Genomic DNA, 19,325 nt, shown 5'->3' on the forward strand with positions numbered 1-19,325 from the left:
AACTGATTTTTTTTGCATTCTGCTCAGGGTTGGTTTTTTTTTTGGTCTGAATTTAGCAGAACTCCCTGAAAGTGGGGGAATCCTTTAAAATATTTGTGTTCTTCCTTTTCTTCTTGCGTAGCACGAATTTCATGGTGCATCTGCCAGGTTTAATTTACTTTGTTATCTCTGTGAATGTACTTGTACTACTGTCCTGAGGGATGATTTTGATATTGTTCCAAGCCAAATTTTACATGCTGCCTAAAGGCAATCTCTCAGTAAAACCTCTTCAGGCTGTGTGTACAGTGGTAAGGTTAGACATGTTTAATTTTGAAATCCAGAGCTGATCGACGTTCCTTAGTCGCCCAACTGTTAGCTCCTTTCCATTGCACTACATATGGCACTTGCTTGGCCCAAGGCTGTCAGGGTGCCATTCTGCTTGTGTAGGGGTTAGTACTGCGCAGGGTTTCTTTTAATACCACCCAGGGTTGACGTGAGTGTAGTTAGGAATTGTGCCTGAGGGTTTTTTTTACATTAGAGCATGTAAAGGAGATTTTAAAAGCTGAAGTTCAACTGGCTTTTCATTTGAGAATGAGAAGGGAGGTGGGTTACTGCTGTACTTTCATGTTTTTGAGTTGCATCTATGCAATCAAAATTTTACTCCTGTCACCTTGGTGTAACCCCCCTTTAATCTACTACAAGTAGCATGTTTTGGTGTGGTTGGGGTTTTTTGTTTGCTTTTGTGTGCTGTATGGTAGGAGGAAAAGCAGGTGGTGTAAGTGCTAGGTAAGACCAAAGATGATCATACTTGTCACTGTTTCTCTTGTCTCCTTGGCCCCCTCCACTTGGCTTTGCAGACTCCTCCCAAAAGAGTGACCATGGAAAGTAAGGAGGAAAATCTGTTTCGCAAAGTGCTGGCTACCCCAGCAAGAGCATCTGTGAAGAATTCTGCTGGAACTGGAACACCCAGCAATAGGGTGAATGTTTCAGCATCTCCTGCCTCATCAGTCCCTCACAGAACAGGCTTGTTGGAGAATCGGTAGGAGCATTATTCTCTTCTTATGGTATTGCTGACATTTAGCTCTTTCAAGAGCTGCAGGTAGAACTCAGTGCACCTAGATGTAAGAAGGGAATATCTTTCTTCCTCTGGTTTTGCTGTCACTTTTAACAGAATGTTAATATGTGCTTTTCTAGCCTCTGGCTGGTACTGGCACTAGAGCTTTGTGAACAATTTAGTAAGAGTTGGACAGACCAAATTCTTCTCTGTGTGGTCTGTTATAAAAGTGGAGATTTGTGGAAGCTAGGTGCAAAAAGCACCAAAACCATGAAGAGTTTCTGTTCAGTTGTAATAAGATCATTTACTAGCCTTCCTGAAATAAATGACCACTTCAAAAATTTTCTGTCATCAGTGAAAAGAGGAAAAGAGCACAACCACCTGGTTCAGAAATGAGCGAAGATTATCCCAAAGAGAACGATTCTTCAACGTAAGTAATTGTTGTTTCTGGTTTTAAACTCTTTGTTCATCTGTGAAGGTAAATTTGATGTTTCCCATCTCAGCAACATGGTGCAGGCCAGCCACTAGTCAGCTTCTGAACATTCTGGGTGCCTGAAATGGGGTTTGCATCCAGGTTTAACAAGGGAAATATGACCTCTAGCAGCTGCTTTGCAGGAACTGTCACATGCAAATTTTGTGTCACCTTTCTTATCTCAGGTCAGTCAGGATTATCATGTGTGCTACACCTATATAGCAGTAGGTACCTTTGTTATTGAACTTGCTTTGAAAGGGGAATTGCTGTTTGAAGAATCATTTCCCCATTTGAAATCACATTTAATTGTAAGTAAGAAGGCTTGTTTTAAATGAATGGGTTGAACTTCACTGCAAGTGGGGTTTGAACTGTTCCATAGGCAAGTATTAAAAGTGATAGGAAAGTAATACTTTAAACCAAGTTGTAAGTATGAAGCAGGAATGTTCTGTATCTTCTATACTGCACTGACATCAACTCTTGTGTATCTGTAGGAATAATAAAGCCTTGAGTGATCCAGCATGGAAGTACTTGAACAGTAGCAGGGAGAAACAGTTGAATCTGAAGCAGGCAGAGGACAATAAGACATCAGGTAAAAAAAATCGAAGTGAAGCCAAGTGATACACCTGCATTTGACCAGTACAATTTTACACCTTTGGTATATGTTTAGAAAGCTGCTGCAGAGGTGTTTTTCTTAATCTGCTTTCTGTGTGCCACTCACTTTCTTGCTTCTTACAGAGCCATATATGAGATGCAAACTTGCCTTCTTTTTAAGTCTGTCATGCTCTAGTCGACCCTGACCTTTATACTTGAGTGCTGATGCCAGCCCATGTGCTGGCTTGTTGGGAAATTCAACAGGCAGCTTCAAACTATGCTCCAAGCTGCCTTTCCCCTTGGGAGGGGATTCCTGCAAACACTTTCTGCTTACTTGTTATTTTTAAGCTCTCCTTTGCTGTTAATGCTCACTTGAACTACAGATGGGTTTTTGTTCTGAAAATGTGTACTGTTTGCTCTTACCTCCCTGTCTGTTCCCCAGAACTTAGATAGGGAGCTCTTTGGGGCCAAGACTTGTTCTATTTGTATCAAAGTTCTGTTGGATACTGGCATGTGACAAGGCTTTCTAGACAAAGTAAAAATGTTGATAGTGTGTACATAAGCTAGAAAGCAGCACCATTGTTCAGTTTTCCTAATTAATACCAAGCCTCTTTTCCATGAAGGGAAATGCATTCAAGGCCTTATTTTTAAGGGGAATGTTACTGAATGCATTATTTATTTATTCTTAAAGTGCAGCTCTAATGGCACCAGCAGGTTGCTGGAGGAGCCAGTAAGGTGAATGTTGATCTCTGAATGAAAATCTGGTTTGCTCTTTAGAGTCAAAATTAGAATCTGTGAGCATATTACCTGCAAGTTCAGGTAACAGTATTGCAAACTTTCTTCATATATCTATAGTTTTCCAAGTTGCATGGCTCTAACCACTTCAAGCTGGGCTAGAAGCAAATGGTTATTTATTATCCAAACTGAATTGCACTGCAATCCAGCATATAATAAGTGGGTTTTTGACTCTTGAGAGCATTTTGGTTTTTATGTGTCACCATCTGAAGCATTAGAGTCTGGGGATCTGGTCAATGATACCAGAACAAAACAATCATGTTTTGTCCCAAGCTTATAGTAACTCACTGTGGAATTTGGAGTGGTAAATGAAACTTTTCACTTCTGCTTATTTACTTTGTGTTTTGAGAGCACTGTACTGGAAATCATTAGTATGTTCTGTTACATGTGTGTATATGTGTGTATATATATATTTTCAAAGAACAGGTAGTTATTTGTTATCTTTCAAATATTTAAGACCATTCAATGCCTTTGTAATGTTTTGATATTGCAGTTTGAATTTGATGGAGCTTGTGGTATTAAATTCATTGCAGCTCCAGCATGTCTTTACTTACCTATCATTAATGTTCACAGTAGTGTTTCGAAGTATGCATGTTAGGACTTTGCCAACTGATTCTGGAAAACAGTAGTTGAGGATTATTTTAAACTTCTTTTTTTTACTACACCCTTTTGAATGAGTTACTGTATTAATAGCTGAGTCCACTGGACCAAAATGACCTGCCTTTCTGTTTTCCAAGGTATTTTACCGCTGCAGTCATCATCCTTTTATGGTAGTCGATCCTCATCAAAAGAATACTCCACTGGCGGTTCCACCCTGGACAGGTATCTGATTCACTACCATGAACTGTAAATGACAGTTCTTTCCCAGGCATTAGAATCTTCAGTTTCCTGTGTGTTTGTCATGTGGTCTACAGTTTGTATGCCTCAAATTTCTGTGTGTGTATTTTCACTTTGTTTTCCCTCAGGAGTACAATCTGGGTATTGAGTGTGGCTACAGTTACTCTAGTTACATCTAGTTACAAACTCCAGTTACTGCTCGCAACAGACTTTCTAAAGTAACTCCAGTCTCTTATAGTCATTAGGAGCAACTGATCCAGAAACTCTCCCATTTTAGCATGAGACACTAAATTTTAATAGCAGCATTTTAGTAATGCTGAATCCTGCCGAGGTTGGGATTCTGTGTTAGATGCTATGCAATCACAGTCTCAGTCTCTGCGCTAGATAGATGAGATACCAGATCAAGAAAGAAAAGAAGCATTGTCCATGCTTTACAAATGAGGGACAGAAGTCCAGAGTGATTAGGTTACAAGAAGAATTTGAAAGTGAAGACTCTGTCCTAAATGGGAATTTTAAGCCTATCTTAGGTTGGTGGTCTCATACTACACAATTGTTCTTCCTCTCCTCAAACAGTGTGGGGATCTGTTAAAAGGTCTTACACAAAACACTTGGTTACGCTGTCTGTATACCTGTGCTCTGGAAAGAAGTTCTTGCTCTGACACCTATTTTACATTAGAGTATGTGCCAGTTATCTTGGGTGGCTTTGCCAGTCCTTGTCTTGTGTAGTGATACAATTCCTGTGTCATAGACTGTAGATATTTAAGGAAGGGCCTTGAAATCTTGTGCTTCTTTCCCTTTAATGTTTTTAGGTCTAGTGTATCCAACCAGACCCCTTCAGCCAAAAGAAGCCTGGGGTTTCTTTCTCAACCTGCTCCTCTTTCTGTTAAAAAAATGAGATCTAATCAAGATTACACAGGGTGGAACAAACCCCGAGTGCCCCTTTCCACCTATCCTCAACAGCAGTTACAAGGGTAAATATAATTTTCTTTATCTAGCACGCACACTTTGATCATAAGAACATGCTCATTCCTCTTCTAATTGTTTAATGAGTAAAGATTAATCCTGAAATTGATCAACACTGAGACAGGGAATCCCTTTTCCTGGTTTGGAAAATATGTATTCTTAAAATCGCTTCCTGCGCATTTGGAGCTGTAATAATTGCAGGCAATTCGTGCTCCTTCTGTACACTTTCATGATTTCTGTCTTGTGTGTACACACACATTTGATTAAATTTTGATTGTGGAAAGCCATGGTTGCTTTCCTGATAAATGCCACCTCCCATGAGTTTTCTAGTTAGCCTGAAGGGCGGGAGTGCAGCTGCAGCGAGAAGCTCTGGGGAGCAGCTGGGGTGAATGTCCTTCAGTGCCATGCTTAACACTGGGAAGTTTTTACATTGACATACATACCACATTAAGTCTTCTGTTTTTTTTCAGGTTTTCAAATTTGGGAAACACCTGCTACATGAATGCCATTCTACAGTCCTTGTTTTCAATTCAGTCTTTTGCTAATGATTTGCTCAAGCAGGGTATCCCATGGAAAAAAATTCCACTCAATGCACTGATCAGGTAAAACTCACTTTCTGGGAAGGGTATTTTCTCTTTTGTTACTGAAAGATTTGTTTTGTACCTGAAGCACCTCTGTAGAGGGTAATTCATATGTGTAGATAAGAAATCCTTGAGCTCTCTGTATTTTGGAGTTTTACTTTTGAAATAGGAAGTAGGTTCTTGAAGATTGCAGTGCTGAGTTACAGGCAGTCTGTTTATGTCTGGTACAGTATCTCTAGTGGTAGAGTGAATACTTGAGAAGAAAATGCAAAATAGATAGATGTAGAATAACTTCATTTTAAATCATTACCAGCTGGGTTTTAAGCTGATCATTAAATAACATCACCAGATAGATGAAAGCTTAGACAGTTTGGAAAGTAACCTTTCTCTAGTAGCTGTGGAGAGTGTTTGAGCTGTATGTATTTAATAGTTTCCTAAATTCAGCTGAGCTCTCAGTTCAGTCAAACCTCATGTCAGGAAACTCCAGAGGTTTCTGTAATACATAAAACTTTCTTCTCTCTTGGAAATTTGTAATTCCTGTGCCAGTCAGTTGCCCTTGTATGGCAGTCTGGTGTTTGCTCTCTGTACTACACTCTCTGCCATTTGGGATTTTTGTTATATGTGCTCCTGTGTACCTTGGGTTTTTTCTCTCACTAAGCAAGACTCAGGATTATCAGAACCATTTCTGTTTCCATTTAATAGCTTTTATATCTTTTGGAGCCATTTCTATTTTTGCTTCATTTGCTTGAGCTCTTCCTGCACTACTTGGGATCTGAGGTTATTCCATGTGCCTCTTGAAGTGTGCTTTCCCTAATTTTTGTAGAAATACCTCTGAAGCTTGTGCCCCACAGTAAACTCTGTGGGAAGAGCTTGTTCCTTAGTACCTCTGATGGAAGGCAGTGCGTGATCTGTGCCCAAGTATAATGCTCAGTAACATCTTCTTTGGCTTCTACTGGTGTGGGTAGGGGAACTTGACCTAATGTGATGGTTTTGATTGTATTTTATTTTTTCTGGTAGAAAAGCAGTTGCCTGCCAATTGCTTTGTGGTGAAAAAGGTGTGTTTCCTAACATGCCTCATTGCAGTTGGTTAGGAAAGCACACACTTACTGTAGCTCAGCAGAACACAGAAACTTGTTGAGCTGTCATAAGCTGATCAGATTCTTTGGCTGAGTATCAGTTGCTGGTTTGGGGTGAGAGGGGATTGCACAGGTCTTTTCTGTTCTTCTTTGTGGTGTATCATGGGGCATGATGATGTCTTCCCATGTATGTACTATGACCAAAACTGTTGTGCTTGGAATATATTGGCTGTGTATTTCCTGTGGAACTTTAAAGCCAGTTGTAAAAGGTAACTAAATCACACTGAAAAGGGGAGGTAAAAGTAGTTTCAACAGTTGTTTGTTGTTTGTTTTTTTTAAGTAAGTTACCAGTAACACTCTATGTAGCTTGAACCAAGGAACCCCTCATGGCTTTTTTTTGTTACAGCTTTTTTTTCCTGCTCTGTTGTAATTTTTTGCTGTCAAAAGAAGGAGGCTTGAAATTGAGTGGAAATTTGAAAAGTAGAAGCCAGTCTGACCATGCAGGCTGAATGTAATGATTGTGTGTTGCTTATTTTGGTGCCATCTGATTTCATATCCCTTATCAGCACAAGTGTTTTCAAACGGCATGATGATGGGCTGTGTGGGTTGTTTTTTTTCTTCTTGTAAAAGATACAGTGGTTTTGTAGACCTTTGTAAAGGTCTTCTCTTTACCTTAAAAGATTGTGGAGTTTTTCTGCTCATTTTGATCCTGTCCTAGTGATGGCTTCAAATGAGCTTTCAAAATGCTTGAAATGGAAAAGGTTAATTATATATGAAATACTTTCATGAACAACCACTAAGCCACTTAGCAGAGCAGAAAAGCTTTTAGAAACCCTTAAAGTGAGCTATTGTGAGTTTTATTTTGTTCCTCTGAAGTCCTGGAAAGCCAATCAGTGTTCCATTGTATTGACTTCTGCAGGCGTTTTGCCCATCTGCTTGCTAAAAAGGATGTCTGCAGCCCCGAGGTTAAGAAAGAGCTGCTCAAAAAGGTGAAAAGTGCCATTTCAGCCACTGCAGAGAGATTTTCTGGGTACATGCAGAACGTGAGTACCATATTGCGTAGAAATAATTGTGTGTAATTTGTTCAGTGTTTGGACTGCATTGAACTTCTGTCACTTTGACAGTGACTTGAGCTTTTTTGATTGAAGGACAATGATTTCCTGCTGTTTGTCAGAGCAGAACTACCTTAATATTGCTGAATATAGTGAATTTGAAAGATCATCTTCCCTCTGTGCATGTTTGAGAGAAAGATAATGAAGTTGTACACAAATCACTTTGTATCCTGTTTCTAGGATGCACATGAGTTCTTAAGCCAGTGTCTGGATCAGCTGAAGGAAGACATGGAGAAGTTAAACAAAACTTGGAAGAGTGAGCCAGTCCCTAATGAGGATAACTCACCTGGACGGGCTTCTGATGACCTCTCAGCTACCAAAGTTTATACATGTCCAGTTATAAGTAACTTAGAGTTTGAGGTTCAGCATTCTATCATTTGTAAAATGTAAGTATATTTGGGAGCTTTTCTCACACTTTAGAGAATGTTTTCATCTTATGTGGCTTCATCTGCAGGCTTGAGCTAGAACTTAAACTAAGGAATGTTTCATAGTTTCATCCAGGGTTGGAAGGGACCACAAGGATCATCTAGTTCCAACCCCCCTGTGTTATGTGTTATTTCCAAAGCTGTGTCTAGAAGATATGGTCTAGAAATGCTCTAAACCTTGCACCACACTGTGGCTGCAGGCATTCTTTGAACAGTCTCATACCATCTACTTCTTTGTTACATAGCCAGGGGAAAGCCTCTATGCTTTGGGGGTTTTTCCCTCTTAAACACATAAAATGGGAGGCCACATTCTGTAATTAGGTTTCTTTTTTCCTAAGTGCTTCCAGTGTATTTTCTTCTGTCTAGGTTATTGCAGAAAAAGATGTGCACCAGTATGTCTGGGCATTCATTGTGTATGACCTGTGCAACAGATTCTCATACCAGACACTCGCGTTCCACGGAGCGTTTCCATAAACGCAGATACTTGGGGATATTACTGTATGTTCTGCATTATCTCCCTAGAATAATTAGGAGTAAATTACATGCAGGTAATAATTATTGGAAGACAAAGGACTGTAAGGTCTTCCCTCTTCTGAAAACTTCATAAGGGCAACAAGGCTGGTGAGAGGCCTTGAGCACAGGCCCTACAAGGGGAGGCTGAGGGAGCTGGGATTGCTTAGCCTGGAGAAGAGGAGGATCAGGGGACACCTTATTGCTGTCTACAACTACCTGAAGGGAGGTTGTAGCCAGGAGGGAGTCAGTCTCTTCTCCCAGGCAACCAGCACCAGAACAAAAGGACACAGTCTCAAGCTGTGCCAGGGAAAGTTTAGGCGGGAGGTGAGGAGAAAGTTCTTCACTGAGAGAGTTGTTCACCATTGGAATGTGCTGCCCAGGGAGGTGGTGGAGTCACCATACCTGGAGGTGTTCAAGAGGGGATTGGATGTGGCATTTGGTGCCATGGTTTAGTCATGGGGTCTGTGGTGACAGGTTGGACTTGATGATCTTTGAGATCTCTTCCAACCTTGGTGATTCTGTGAAATTGAGATTTTGGGGCATTTAGATAGACTATTTTGTTTCTAAGTTTGAAAGTATTTCTAGGCTTCCCCTTCTTCTGGGCTGGGCTCACCTTTCTCCTAAGAATGCTGAATGAAGACGACCTGTTCAGCTGCCTAGCAGCTGCTTTGATTTCCTGTATACCTGATCACTTGCTTCTCCAAAGCAGTCTGTAGGTTTTTTGTTTTCACCCATAGACAAGGGTTTCTTTTAACTTCTAAAGCATCAAAGTGAAATCCCGAAATGCAGCTTTGTCATGAGCATCAAACAGTCTCATTTGGAGGAGTAAAAATGGATGGATCAGGAGTCGTATGGCTACTGGAAAGCAGCTTAAAACATGCAAGTTGCCATTAAAGTATGTTCTTCATCAGACTTGTATGTTTCTTCTTTAGGTGTGGTGAAACAGTCACTAAACGAGAACAGTTTAACGACCTCTCCATCGACCTTCCTCGAAGAAAGAAATTGCTTCCTTCCCGATCGATCCAGGATTCCCTTGACCTCTTTTTCCGGGTACCTGCTTTTCAGTTTGTTTCATTTATCCCTTGTGGGCTCTGTGTAGGTTACATACCACGTGGAAATTTTGATTGTATTCACTGATTATTAGTTTGTAGGACAGTGGCTGCAGGTATACGAAGCGATTCGCTTGGCAGGTTTCTGTACATTAACAGTGTGCAGGAGTTTTTATTGTAAAATGCAGGGAATAAATTGACTGATCCTTACAACACTGCTGTGGAACAGGTAAACCTTCCCCGTTTTGTGGTAGGAGAGCTGAGGCATCAACAAATACGAAGGAGAGAAGGGAGGCTGTCACATTAAGATAGTCACTATCATAGTATCAGTCAGGGTTGGAAGGGACCACAAGGATCATCTAGTTCCAACCCCCATGCCATGGCCAGGGACACCCCACACTAGATCAGGCTGGCCAGAGCTTCATCCAGCCTGGTCTTAAACACCTCCAGGGATGGCATCCCAACCACCTCCCCAGACAACCCATTCCAGGGCTTCACCACTCTCATGGTGAAGAACTTCTTCCTCACATCCAGCCTGAATCTCCCCACCTCCAGCTTCATTCCATTCCCCCTAGTCCTATCACTACCTAATATCCTGAGAAGTCCCTCCCCAGCCTTCCTGTAGACCCCCTTCAGACACTGGAAGGCCACAATTAGTTCACCTTGGAGCCTTCTCTTCTGCAGACTGAACAGCCCCAACTCCTTCAGTCTGTCCTCATAGGAGAGGTGCTCCAGCCCTCTGATCGTCCCTGTGACCCTTCTCTGGACACGTTTCAGCACGTCCATATCCCTCTTGTAACAGGGGCTCCAGAACTGGATGCAGTAGGAATCCAGGAGTCCAGAACTGGACACAGTAGGACGCACTCAGGAATCGTGGCTTTCTCTCCTTGGCTGTGGTGCTTCAACAGCTTATGTACTGGCCAAAATTAGCAGGGGGAAGAAGGTCATGCAGATGTAATAATTTATAATATGAGAATGCTCATCTTGTAAGTAGGACTTCAAGGTGAGGTTTCTGAAAGCTAAAAATGAGCCTTAGGTCTGTGAAATTTGTGTCTTGTCATATCTCGAGACAAGCCTGTGGTTTTTCTCCATTTACAGATAGTGTTTTCAGCAGGATAGTTGATGTGCTTATTCTAAAATTATAATTATGTCATTTGGCCTCATTTAAAGAAAAGGGCTGTAGAAATGTTTGACCTAAGCCATGTGATTTCAGCATAGTGATGCTTCCCCTTTCGGTATCTGTTGAAAGCTCTATTCTAATGTAACACATCCTTGACAAGTTTAGATGAGGATAAGTCTTCAGGAGGAAAGATGAGATTTTGATAACAGGAGAGAAAGCTTCCTGGAACACTATCCTTCACCAGAAGTTGTTAGAAGAAAAAAATAAACCTGTGTATGTGGGAGAAAACTGGAAACTTGCAAGATTGTCCCCTTTCTCTGGAAGCTAATATGTCTCAATTCAGTGGTCTGGAATAGACTTGCAATAAAAATTCTGCCTGTATCAATGGATATGTTGTCAAATTGTAAGCTGTCCTCTTAGCAAGTGCCCTCTTGTTAGGTCATGTTGAAGGCATTTATAGTTTTAAATGTAACTGCTATATTGAAGAGCTTCCATGAGGGCCAAAAGCAAAGTGCTTTCTGCTGAGATCTGTTTGATGTGTCTCTTGTTTCACTAGTCCTGTTTCTGTTCTCTTGAGCAGGCAGAGGAGATTGAATATTCCTGTGAGAAGTGCAATGGAAAGTCTGCTGTTGTCACACACAAGTTCAACAGGCTTCCCAGGTAAATGCTGATGTCTGTACCTCTCTTGGAAACAACCCCACAAGCAAAAGTCTCACAGAGTAAAGTTGGGAGAATGAGTTGGACAGTATGTACAGTGGTCAGCATCTGAAAAATAGGTGTATGCAGACAAGTCTTCATGCTGTTCTTCAGTTCACCTCTAAAGAAGCTCTCTTGGACACCCACTGCAACGCTTCTTTCTTCCTCCCTATCATTATGCAAAGAGGGCTGAGTTTTCCACATCACTTTTCTTGTGGTTTCTGGAATGCAAGGGAAGCAGAAACAGTAAATTCTGGAAGTTTACTATTTTGTGTTCAGCTGCCCTGATAAGCAGGACTGAGTTTGAAAGCATTTGTGCCAGAAGGTGTATATAGAGGTGTATTGCTTTGGTCAATTAATTCTTCTCATGCTGATAACTGTTTGCTTTCTCAGTAAGTATGGCACTTTGAGGAAGAAGGCAGATGCTTTTGAGGGCTAATGGTGTGCTCAATAGCTTCTGACCTTTTGGTTAGGTTTAGTTCATTATCTAGAGTGGAAGTGCTTAAGAGGTAGTGATCGTTCTCTCATGGGTTGTAAAGCTAAAAGTATCATAGTATCAGTCAGGGTTGGAAGAGACCACAAGGATCATCTAGTTCCAACCCTGCTGCCATGGGCAGGGACACCCCACACTAGATCAGGCTGGCCAGAGCCTCATCCAGGCTGGTCTTAAACACCTCCAGGGACAGCTCCCCAACCACTATGTTAGATGATTGTCTGGCCTGTTTCCTTGTCCTAAATACACTCATACTGAACCCAGTACCCCTGGTAGTTTGCTTGAGTTTTGCTTAAAGAGTGTATTTTTGTGATGCTGCAAAACCCTTGTCAGCGCTTTTGAGTATTAGCACAGAAGCAGTGTCAATACAGCTGCATGATCTAAATGGGACAATGTGCAGCATAAGGGAGAAAATTCAGCATTAGGAGGCCTTTTCAGGCTCTCTATACTGTTGTGATTGAAAGCTCTTCCAAAGAGAAGGTGTAACATATAAACCTAGTACCCATCTTGCACTGGGCACAGTTCCCCCTCAGTTTTGGGCAGCAATGTGAGCCCTCCATGACAGTCTTGAGTATCTGGGAGTAATATACTAACATCCTATTCTCTAATGATAACGTTTCGATATTTCCCTACCTCTCAGCCATTAGTAGAAATAATGGGTTTGGTAGGAGCTGCTTGCTTCTGCTTGACTGAAGAGCAGGATGATGCAGATCAAAGCAGGAAGCTTCCTGAGTCAACAGAGCCTGAGTTCTGTACCTTGCACAAAGCTGTGGACAGGAGAGTAATTGCCTGTCTCTCTCCTGATAAGAGGTGGATAAAATTTCCCTACCGCCCGGAAGGGATAACCTGCTGTAGAGCCAGACGAGCGCCTTCTCTGCACGGCGTCACTCGAGTTTTGAGTACATCCTCACTGACTTCTGCCCTCATCTTAACGGTTGTCCTTTTCTCCTGTCTCTCAGGGTCCTGATTCTTCATCTGAAACGATACAGCTTCAATGTAGCATTGTCTCTCAACCATAAAGTCGGACAGCAGGTGGTTATTCCAAGATACTTAACCCTGCTCTCACACTGTACGGAAAGCACTAGGCTGCCGCTGACGCTGGGATGGAGCGTCCATTCTGCCATGTGAGTGTAGAACTTGTGACTGATCCATGCCAGGTTAAGCACATAGGCCACAAGGTAGGCAGTTGTCAGATCTCCTCCAAAAGATGTTTGGGCAAGGAGGTGTTAAGATTACACAGCTTCAAATGTGTGCTGCTAGTTTGTGATGATGGCATTGTGAGAACGTGTATGGAAAGAGGAAGTGTGATAGAAGCAGCAGGGGAATTATCTAGGGAATATTTGGTAAGATAATATTTTTCACTGTCCTTGAATATAACTTTCTATCCTTTTGAAGAGTTTCATTTGGCAATGTCTAAAATTTTTGCTTCCCAGTCCAAAATAGCCTAGGTTACCTTTCCCTTTACAGCACACTTCACTTAGGTGATGTGTAACATCCTACCTTTCTCTGCTAATTTCTATGTGCACCTCCTGTGCTGTCATTCATGTTTCATTGTCTTTCCTGTGCCACTGTAGTATCTGAGCATTCCACATGCTGAAAATACTCTCTCCTTTTCCCAGTGACAGTTATTTCTGTACAGCTGTTTGTCTTGAGACACAGATTGAATGTGCCAGTTGTCACATAGCAAGTCTGCAGCAGAAAAAGGAACAAGAAACCCCCAGGTCTTTTGTGATCCTTGCCTGGTGGTGTAACCATAGTAGCCATAGCGTGGTCACGCTTAGGACACATGTGGTGTACATGTTCAGCAGTGAGTCAGGTGCCCTGGTGCTGAATGTTCAGGTGTGTTTGAGGTTGACATGGATGTTTCCCAAATGTTTGCTGTAACAATCAAAATTCCAAACACAACAAACACCTTAAGATCACCAGAGCAAAAAATCTTGAAAATATGTTTAAAGTAGCTTTCCAGTTGCTTTGTTTCATCACTGAAACCCTTCCAATTGGTCAAGAGCCCTCTACAACTACCTGAAGAGTGGTTGTAGCCAGGAAGGGGTTGGTCTCTTCTCCCAGGCAACCAGCACCAGAACAAGGGGACACAGTCTCAAGCTGCGCCAGGGGAGGTTTAGGCTCGAGGTGAGGAGAAAGTTCTTCACTGAGCGAGTCATTCGTCATTGGAATGTGCTGCCCAGGGAGGTGGTGGAGTCACCGTCCCTGGAGGTGTTCAAGAGGAGATTGGATGTGGCACTTGGTGCCATGGTCTAGTCATGGGGTCTGTGGTGACAGGTTGGACTCGATGATCCTTGAGATCTCTTCCAACCTTAGTTATACTGTGATACTGTGAAGAGTGGAAGGGTAACTAGGAGGGGGCGAAACAGCCCTGATATGAGGGAGAAGATGGGAAAAGATTCCTGCATTGCTGGCCGTCTGCTGGATAAATGTGCTGTGATGGTGAAGGGCTTTGAGGAGGCTGGGAAAGGGTTAAATGGAGCAGGAAGTCTGTTTAGAAGCATCTAGGTAAGGGAGGAGAAATGGAGACCTGGGACATGCCAGCAAACCGGCTGATCCAGACTGCAGCAGGAGACTGTGGTTTGGGAGCAGGAATTCAAGTGTTGGTGGGAATGAAAAATATAGGAATGAGTTGTCTTGACATGGGAGCCCAAAGCCTTTAATTAGTGAGCTTGTGCCTAAGGGTCCATCACTCAGAAGTGAATCAAGTTTAGAGGATTATATATGATTTTGAGCAACTGTTGTATATTTTTAGCATGATGGAATCATTACTCTAAATCTAAGCAATTAGCAAGTACATAATGGTATTCTACTTGCTTCTTTGGTCGTGGATTTGCATGCACAGCAGACAAGTAAACATATATATATTGTTTAAAGACTGTAACTGCTGCAATAAATGCTTTGCTTCTTTAATAGTTCCCGTCCATTGAAAGCCTCCCAAATGGTGAACTCCTGTACTGTAAGCACTTCCACACCTTGTAGGTGAGTTATAACTCTGAAATGTCCATGGCCTGAGGCTTTTAAAGGCATTTCAAAATGTTCTACTACTTCTTTCATCTTTCCACTTTTTCTGTTTTCTTTCTTTTCTTTTTTCTTCTTTTCTCTTTTTTTTGTATTGTAAATTATTTCAGCTGCTGCCTTTTTTAATACCCCAGATTTGTGTTACATGCTAGCTGAAATTAATATCAGTGGTACAAATTGCCTGGTTGGCATGATCACCTTAACATTGCTTTTGGGAACCTTTGAGGATTTGTGAGTAAGCACAGATGTTTTGTTTTTCTTTGCCTCCCCCCCCAGACAGAAGGCTGAGCATCAGAACGAGAACTGGATTTACTATGTGCAGATGACTTGTCAGTACCAGATGTCTTAAACTAGGTTGCATTTGTAGTTACAAGTCATGTATATAAGAAGCAAAACGGCTTTTCATTCTGCAATCTGGCTTTTTCTCAGTTCTGAGCCTCTGGAGCCCCAGTGTGTGTTTTGGGAATAGGTGGTTAGTTCCTTAAGTCCATCTGCAGAGATGAGGGCATTGTTTTTGTAGGCTGTTTTGAAAGACCAGTGGGTAGGGTTGCACCATGGAATGCCTTAAGACCACACTTCCGATCAAGCAGAAACCATGGCTTCCCCAGGCTCCCATGGCTTAAATTCTTGCTTCTTTGGAAGAGATCCTGATGAAAAACCAAGCAGGAAAACTAGAAATCTTGTGCAGATTTAAACTTTTTATGTCCCAGTAATGACATTGAGCTCAGCTTAGTGAGCTTGGGAAGTTGAATGGTTTGTGCTGAGTTCTACATGTTGCTGCGGACTCAACTCAAATGAGTGTCTGAGGTTATTGGGTAATAAAGCACACAGCCCATGGCCTTAGCAGCAAGAGCCTCACCATCAATTTTAATGTTGTAAGTTGCTATTGCAGGCTCGAGGTATGTATGTGAGTTAGCCTAGTAAAAACTCCTCCTCTGACAACCCTGCAATGCTGTGTTGGTAAATCTGTCTCTGTCAGACATTGCTGTTTGGTCCCCAAATGGTACTGCCTCTCAATGTGAAAATTGTGTGTAGTACTTCTTTAGCAGTTACTTCTAAACAGATTTGTACAAGTCTATAAAGTTTCATAGCCATGTTTTTAATTTACAGAAAATACACTTTCAAGTCAAAGAGCTCCACAGCACTCTATGTAGATTCTGACAGTGATGATGAGCCACTGAAACGCTCTGTTGCCCATAGCCAAAGGTTGTGTAACATACAGAGCAGAGATCAGCAACAGCTGCAAGAAGAGCCAGAAAAGGTAAGGGAAGAAAACACAAAACATCTGTATGCAGAGATCCTACACATGCTCATGTCTGACCTGTGCCTGCCTTAGTGTAGACTGAGTAAAACTGATGCCAGATAAGTTTTTTTTCTCTCCTAATCAGCACTGCTGGAAGAGAGTGCTTTGCTACTTGACCTCACTGTACAGTTGCCTTGGGTTCCCACTGGGAGCAGAGGCAATTGTGTTGCAACTGGATTTGAAATTTCAGGTTATGTATACCAGCTGATTAGCTGTTTTATAATTCATTGGGTAACTTTCACTCAAAATGTTCCCAGGCTGAAATACAATGGGCTGTCAGTGGTAAAATCATACACTAAAGCCTTTGATTCAATTTGATCAGTAGGAGTGGGGCTAAGCAAAATACTCAGTGGAGAGGACCTACTGCACATGAAATCTGTGTCCCCTGCAGAGCTTTTAGAAAGAAGCTATCAGTCTTTGGAGGTGGACACATAGAAACATGTAGTATCATAGTATCAGTCAGGGTTGGAAGGGACCACAAGGATCATCTAGTTTCAACCCCCCCTGCCATGGGCAGGGACACCCCACACTAGATCAGGCTGGACAGAGCCTCATCCAGCCTGCTCTTAAACACCTCCAGGGATGGGGCCTCAACCACCTCCCTGGACAACCCATTCCAGGGCTTCACCACTCTCATGGTGAAGAACTTCCTCCTCACATCCAGCCTGAATCTCCCCACCTCCAGCTTGATTCCATTCCCCCTAGTCCTATCACTACCTGAGATCCTGAGAAGTCCTTCCCCAGCCTTCCTGTAGGCCCCCTTCAGATACTGAAGGCCACAATGTAGACACCAGGTTAGTTGGTGTAAAGGCACAGTCAGCTTCAAATTGCCTTTGAGCTCTTCACATGACTAGTATTAATGCTGCCAAGATATTTTTCTGCCTCTATCAGGGCAGTGTATTAGCAGGTAGATGAGTTGTGTGGGGAGGAATAATGACCCAGATGGGAAAACAAGAAGCTTAGAGGATTATCTTGTAGTACCACTTTCTTCTATTAAGAGTGTACAAGTGCTTAGGACAAGTGTCTTGCACCTCTGCTTCTCAAAATTATTCATGAGGTTATTTTAATCAAACAAGAGAGATATGTGGTCTTGGTTATTGGCAGTAAAGAGAGAGACTTAAAGCTGGTTGAATAGCAAAAGGTAACTAGAGGACAATACCTACAGTTTCTGATCAGAAGACCAAGGGAGTATCCTGATCCGCTCAGTATTTAGTAAATGATGAAATACATAATTAGTGTTAAATTCTCAGAAGACCCAGAGCTGGGCAGGGCTGCCAGTATGATGAAGCTCAGAACTACAGTTAACTGTGATCTTGACAAATCTGCAAAATTGCATACAAATGGGAGAGGTTGTTCAGTAGGAACAGGCTAGAAGTGCTAATCTTAGCGGGACTGATCTACTGGATGCGTGGGGTAGGAACAGCTGGGAATGCAGCAGGCCTTCAGAAAGGGTGTGAAAGGTGACAGTCTGTCACAGGGTCACACTGGTTCAAAACAGAAATGTACAGACAGAGGCTTAGCCTGCAAAGGCTTTTCCCAGCTTTAGCTGGAGTTCTGTATCCAGCTTTGGGCTCCTGACTGAAGATAGCTGTTGGTTAATTGGAGAGGGGCCAGAGGAGAGGAATGTGAATTGTTGGAGGTCTAGAAAGAAAGATTTTGAGGGGAAGAGCAGGCAAGTGAATTTGTAGAGAATCTTAAAGAGGGCTTGTGTCTTCAAGGAAGGGAAAGAAATGCACAGGAATGTTTGAGCTGTTTTCCCATGCCTGTAGTGGGTAGAACAAGAAATAACAGACTAAATTGCAGATGTAATTTTTAGATTAAATATCAAGGGGAAAGTCCTAATGCTCAAGTTGTGTAGGGATGGAATGGATTTCTTTGGGAGAAAGTATAAACCCTTTGCTGAAAGTCTCAGGAACAGGGTACTCCCAGGTAACTGCTGTCCTGTATGGCATATTTCTAGCTGGCTGTGGGAGATGTGGGGGAGGGGAAAGTGGCTTCTCTGAAGTCCCTCTTATGTATAGAAAAAGTGTTCCAAACTGTCCTCAATGATTCTTCCTTGGGTATTGTTTGTGAGAAGGTATAGGTAGTCTCTATTGCATGAACCCTGGGAGTGCAGAAATTGTGAGAATAAAAGCCTATTAATTTGAATAGCAAATTAATGACAGGCTTTCCAGCCTGTTGTGGGAAAGAGACGGTGCTGATTCCGCATAAGTGACTTCATTCTTTGTGGCCGTGCACGTTGGCCAGTCCTCAACCACAGGCCTGACCAGCCATCTGTTACCATTAACCAGATCCTCTCACCTTCCCACTCTTGTCCTGGGGGCACTTGGTCCTGGACTTGGAAAGTGGCATTACTGCTGCTGGACCGTTTCCCTTGATAAGCTCCTCCGATGAGTTTGCATTTAGGGGCTTGGCAGTCATTTTGCACAGCCAGTACTGCCAGTATATCCCCTGCAGGGCACAGCTTGCAAACCAGTCCTGCCATGTGGGAGAACAGCTGGAACAAAGGGTGCACATGATGACATTGGGTTCTAAGGGCAGAGATGCAGTTCCTGTGATTTCTGCCCCTGCAGATGAAGCAGTATTTGAAGTACTTTAAAAAAACACCTATTTAAAGCAGCCTGTCTTAGAGTCTAAGCTACTTAAAGTCTATGCAAATAATTTCCAATAGAAGGATTGTATCCAAATAATGCACAGATGCTGCCAAGTCTTTAAAGTCCAGCCACTGAGTTAGTTGTAGTTGTTGGCCAAGAGCCTGGAACTAGAGTTTGGTGAAGAGCTAAACCAGTTTTCATCTTAGAAGTCTACAGGTGCAGAGCGAGAAATCAGAAAGCTTAAAAAGCAGGTACTCTGCTTTCCTTATTCAGTGCATGAATGGATGTGAGTAGTTTCCATTTGTCGGTCCTTATTCTTGGAGAGCATGATGTCTGGAACAGGCAATTTAGTTCGCTGATTCACTTGCTAACCTTGATTGATAAATCTAGTTTAACAAGGTAGCAACAATATCACTTAGTATCATAGTATCACTCAGAGTTGGAAGGGGCCACAAGGATCATCTAGTTCCAACCCCCCTGCCATGGGCAGGGACACCCCACACTAGATCAGGCTGGACAGAGCCTCATCCAGCCTGGTCTTAAACACCTCCAGGGACGGGGCCTCAACCACCTCCCTGGACAACCCATTCCAGGGCTTCACCACTCTCATGGTGAAGAACTTCCTCCTCACATCCAGCCTGAATCTCC

The 19,325-nt window shown here is 42.4% G+C and overlaps 1 protein-coding gene across 1 annotated transcript in view; it reads left to right on the forward strand.

Annotated features, from left to right (window-relative positions):
• The window catches only part of USP37 (ubiquitin specific peptidase 37), a 39,270-nt gene that overhangs the window by 6,139 nt on the left and 13,806 nt on the right, over positions 1-19,325 (forward strand). The window contains exons 5-17 of the mRNA XM_068138877.1: positions 837-1,018; positions 1,389-1,463; positions 1,997-2,094; positions 3,629-3,713; positions 4,538-4,699; positions 5,162-5,293; positions 7,268-7,391; positions 7,641-7,846; positions 9,331-9,448; positions 11,148-11,227; positions 12,716-12,880; positions 14,676-14,741; positions 15,891-16,041. Coding sequence (XP_067994978.1) covers positions 837-1,018; positions 1,389-1,463; positions 1,997-2,094; positions 3,629-3,713; positions 4,538-4,699; positions 5,162-5,293; positions 7,268-7,391; positions 7,641-7,846; positions 9,331-9,448; positions 11,148-11,227; positions 12,716-12,880; positions 14,676-14,741; positions 15,891-16,041 — 1,644 coding nt within the window. The remainder of the gene's footprint in view (positions 1-836; positions 1,019-1,388; positions 1,464-1,996; positions 2,095-3,628; positions 3,714-4,537; positions 4,700-5,161; positions 5,294-7,267; positions 7,392-7,640; positions 7,847-9,330; positions 9,449-11,147; positions 11,228-12,715; positions 12,881-14,675; positions 14,742-15,890; positions 16,042-19,325) is intronic.

Source organism: Melanerpes formicivorus, unplaced genomic scaffold, assembly GCF_026170545.1.
Source record: "Melanerpes formicivorus ecotype bairdi unplaced genomic scaffold, bMelFor1.0.p_v2 SCAF_5, whole genome shotgun sequence".
Classification (NCBI taxonomy): Eukaryota; Metazoa; Chordata; class Aves; order Piciformes; family Picidae; genus Melanerpes; species Melanerpes formicivorus.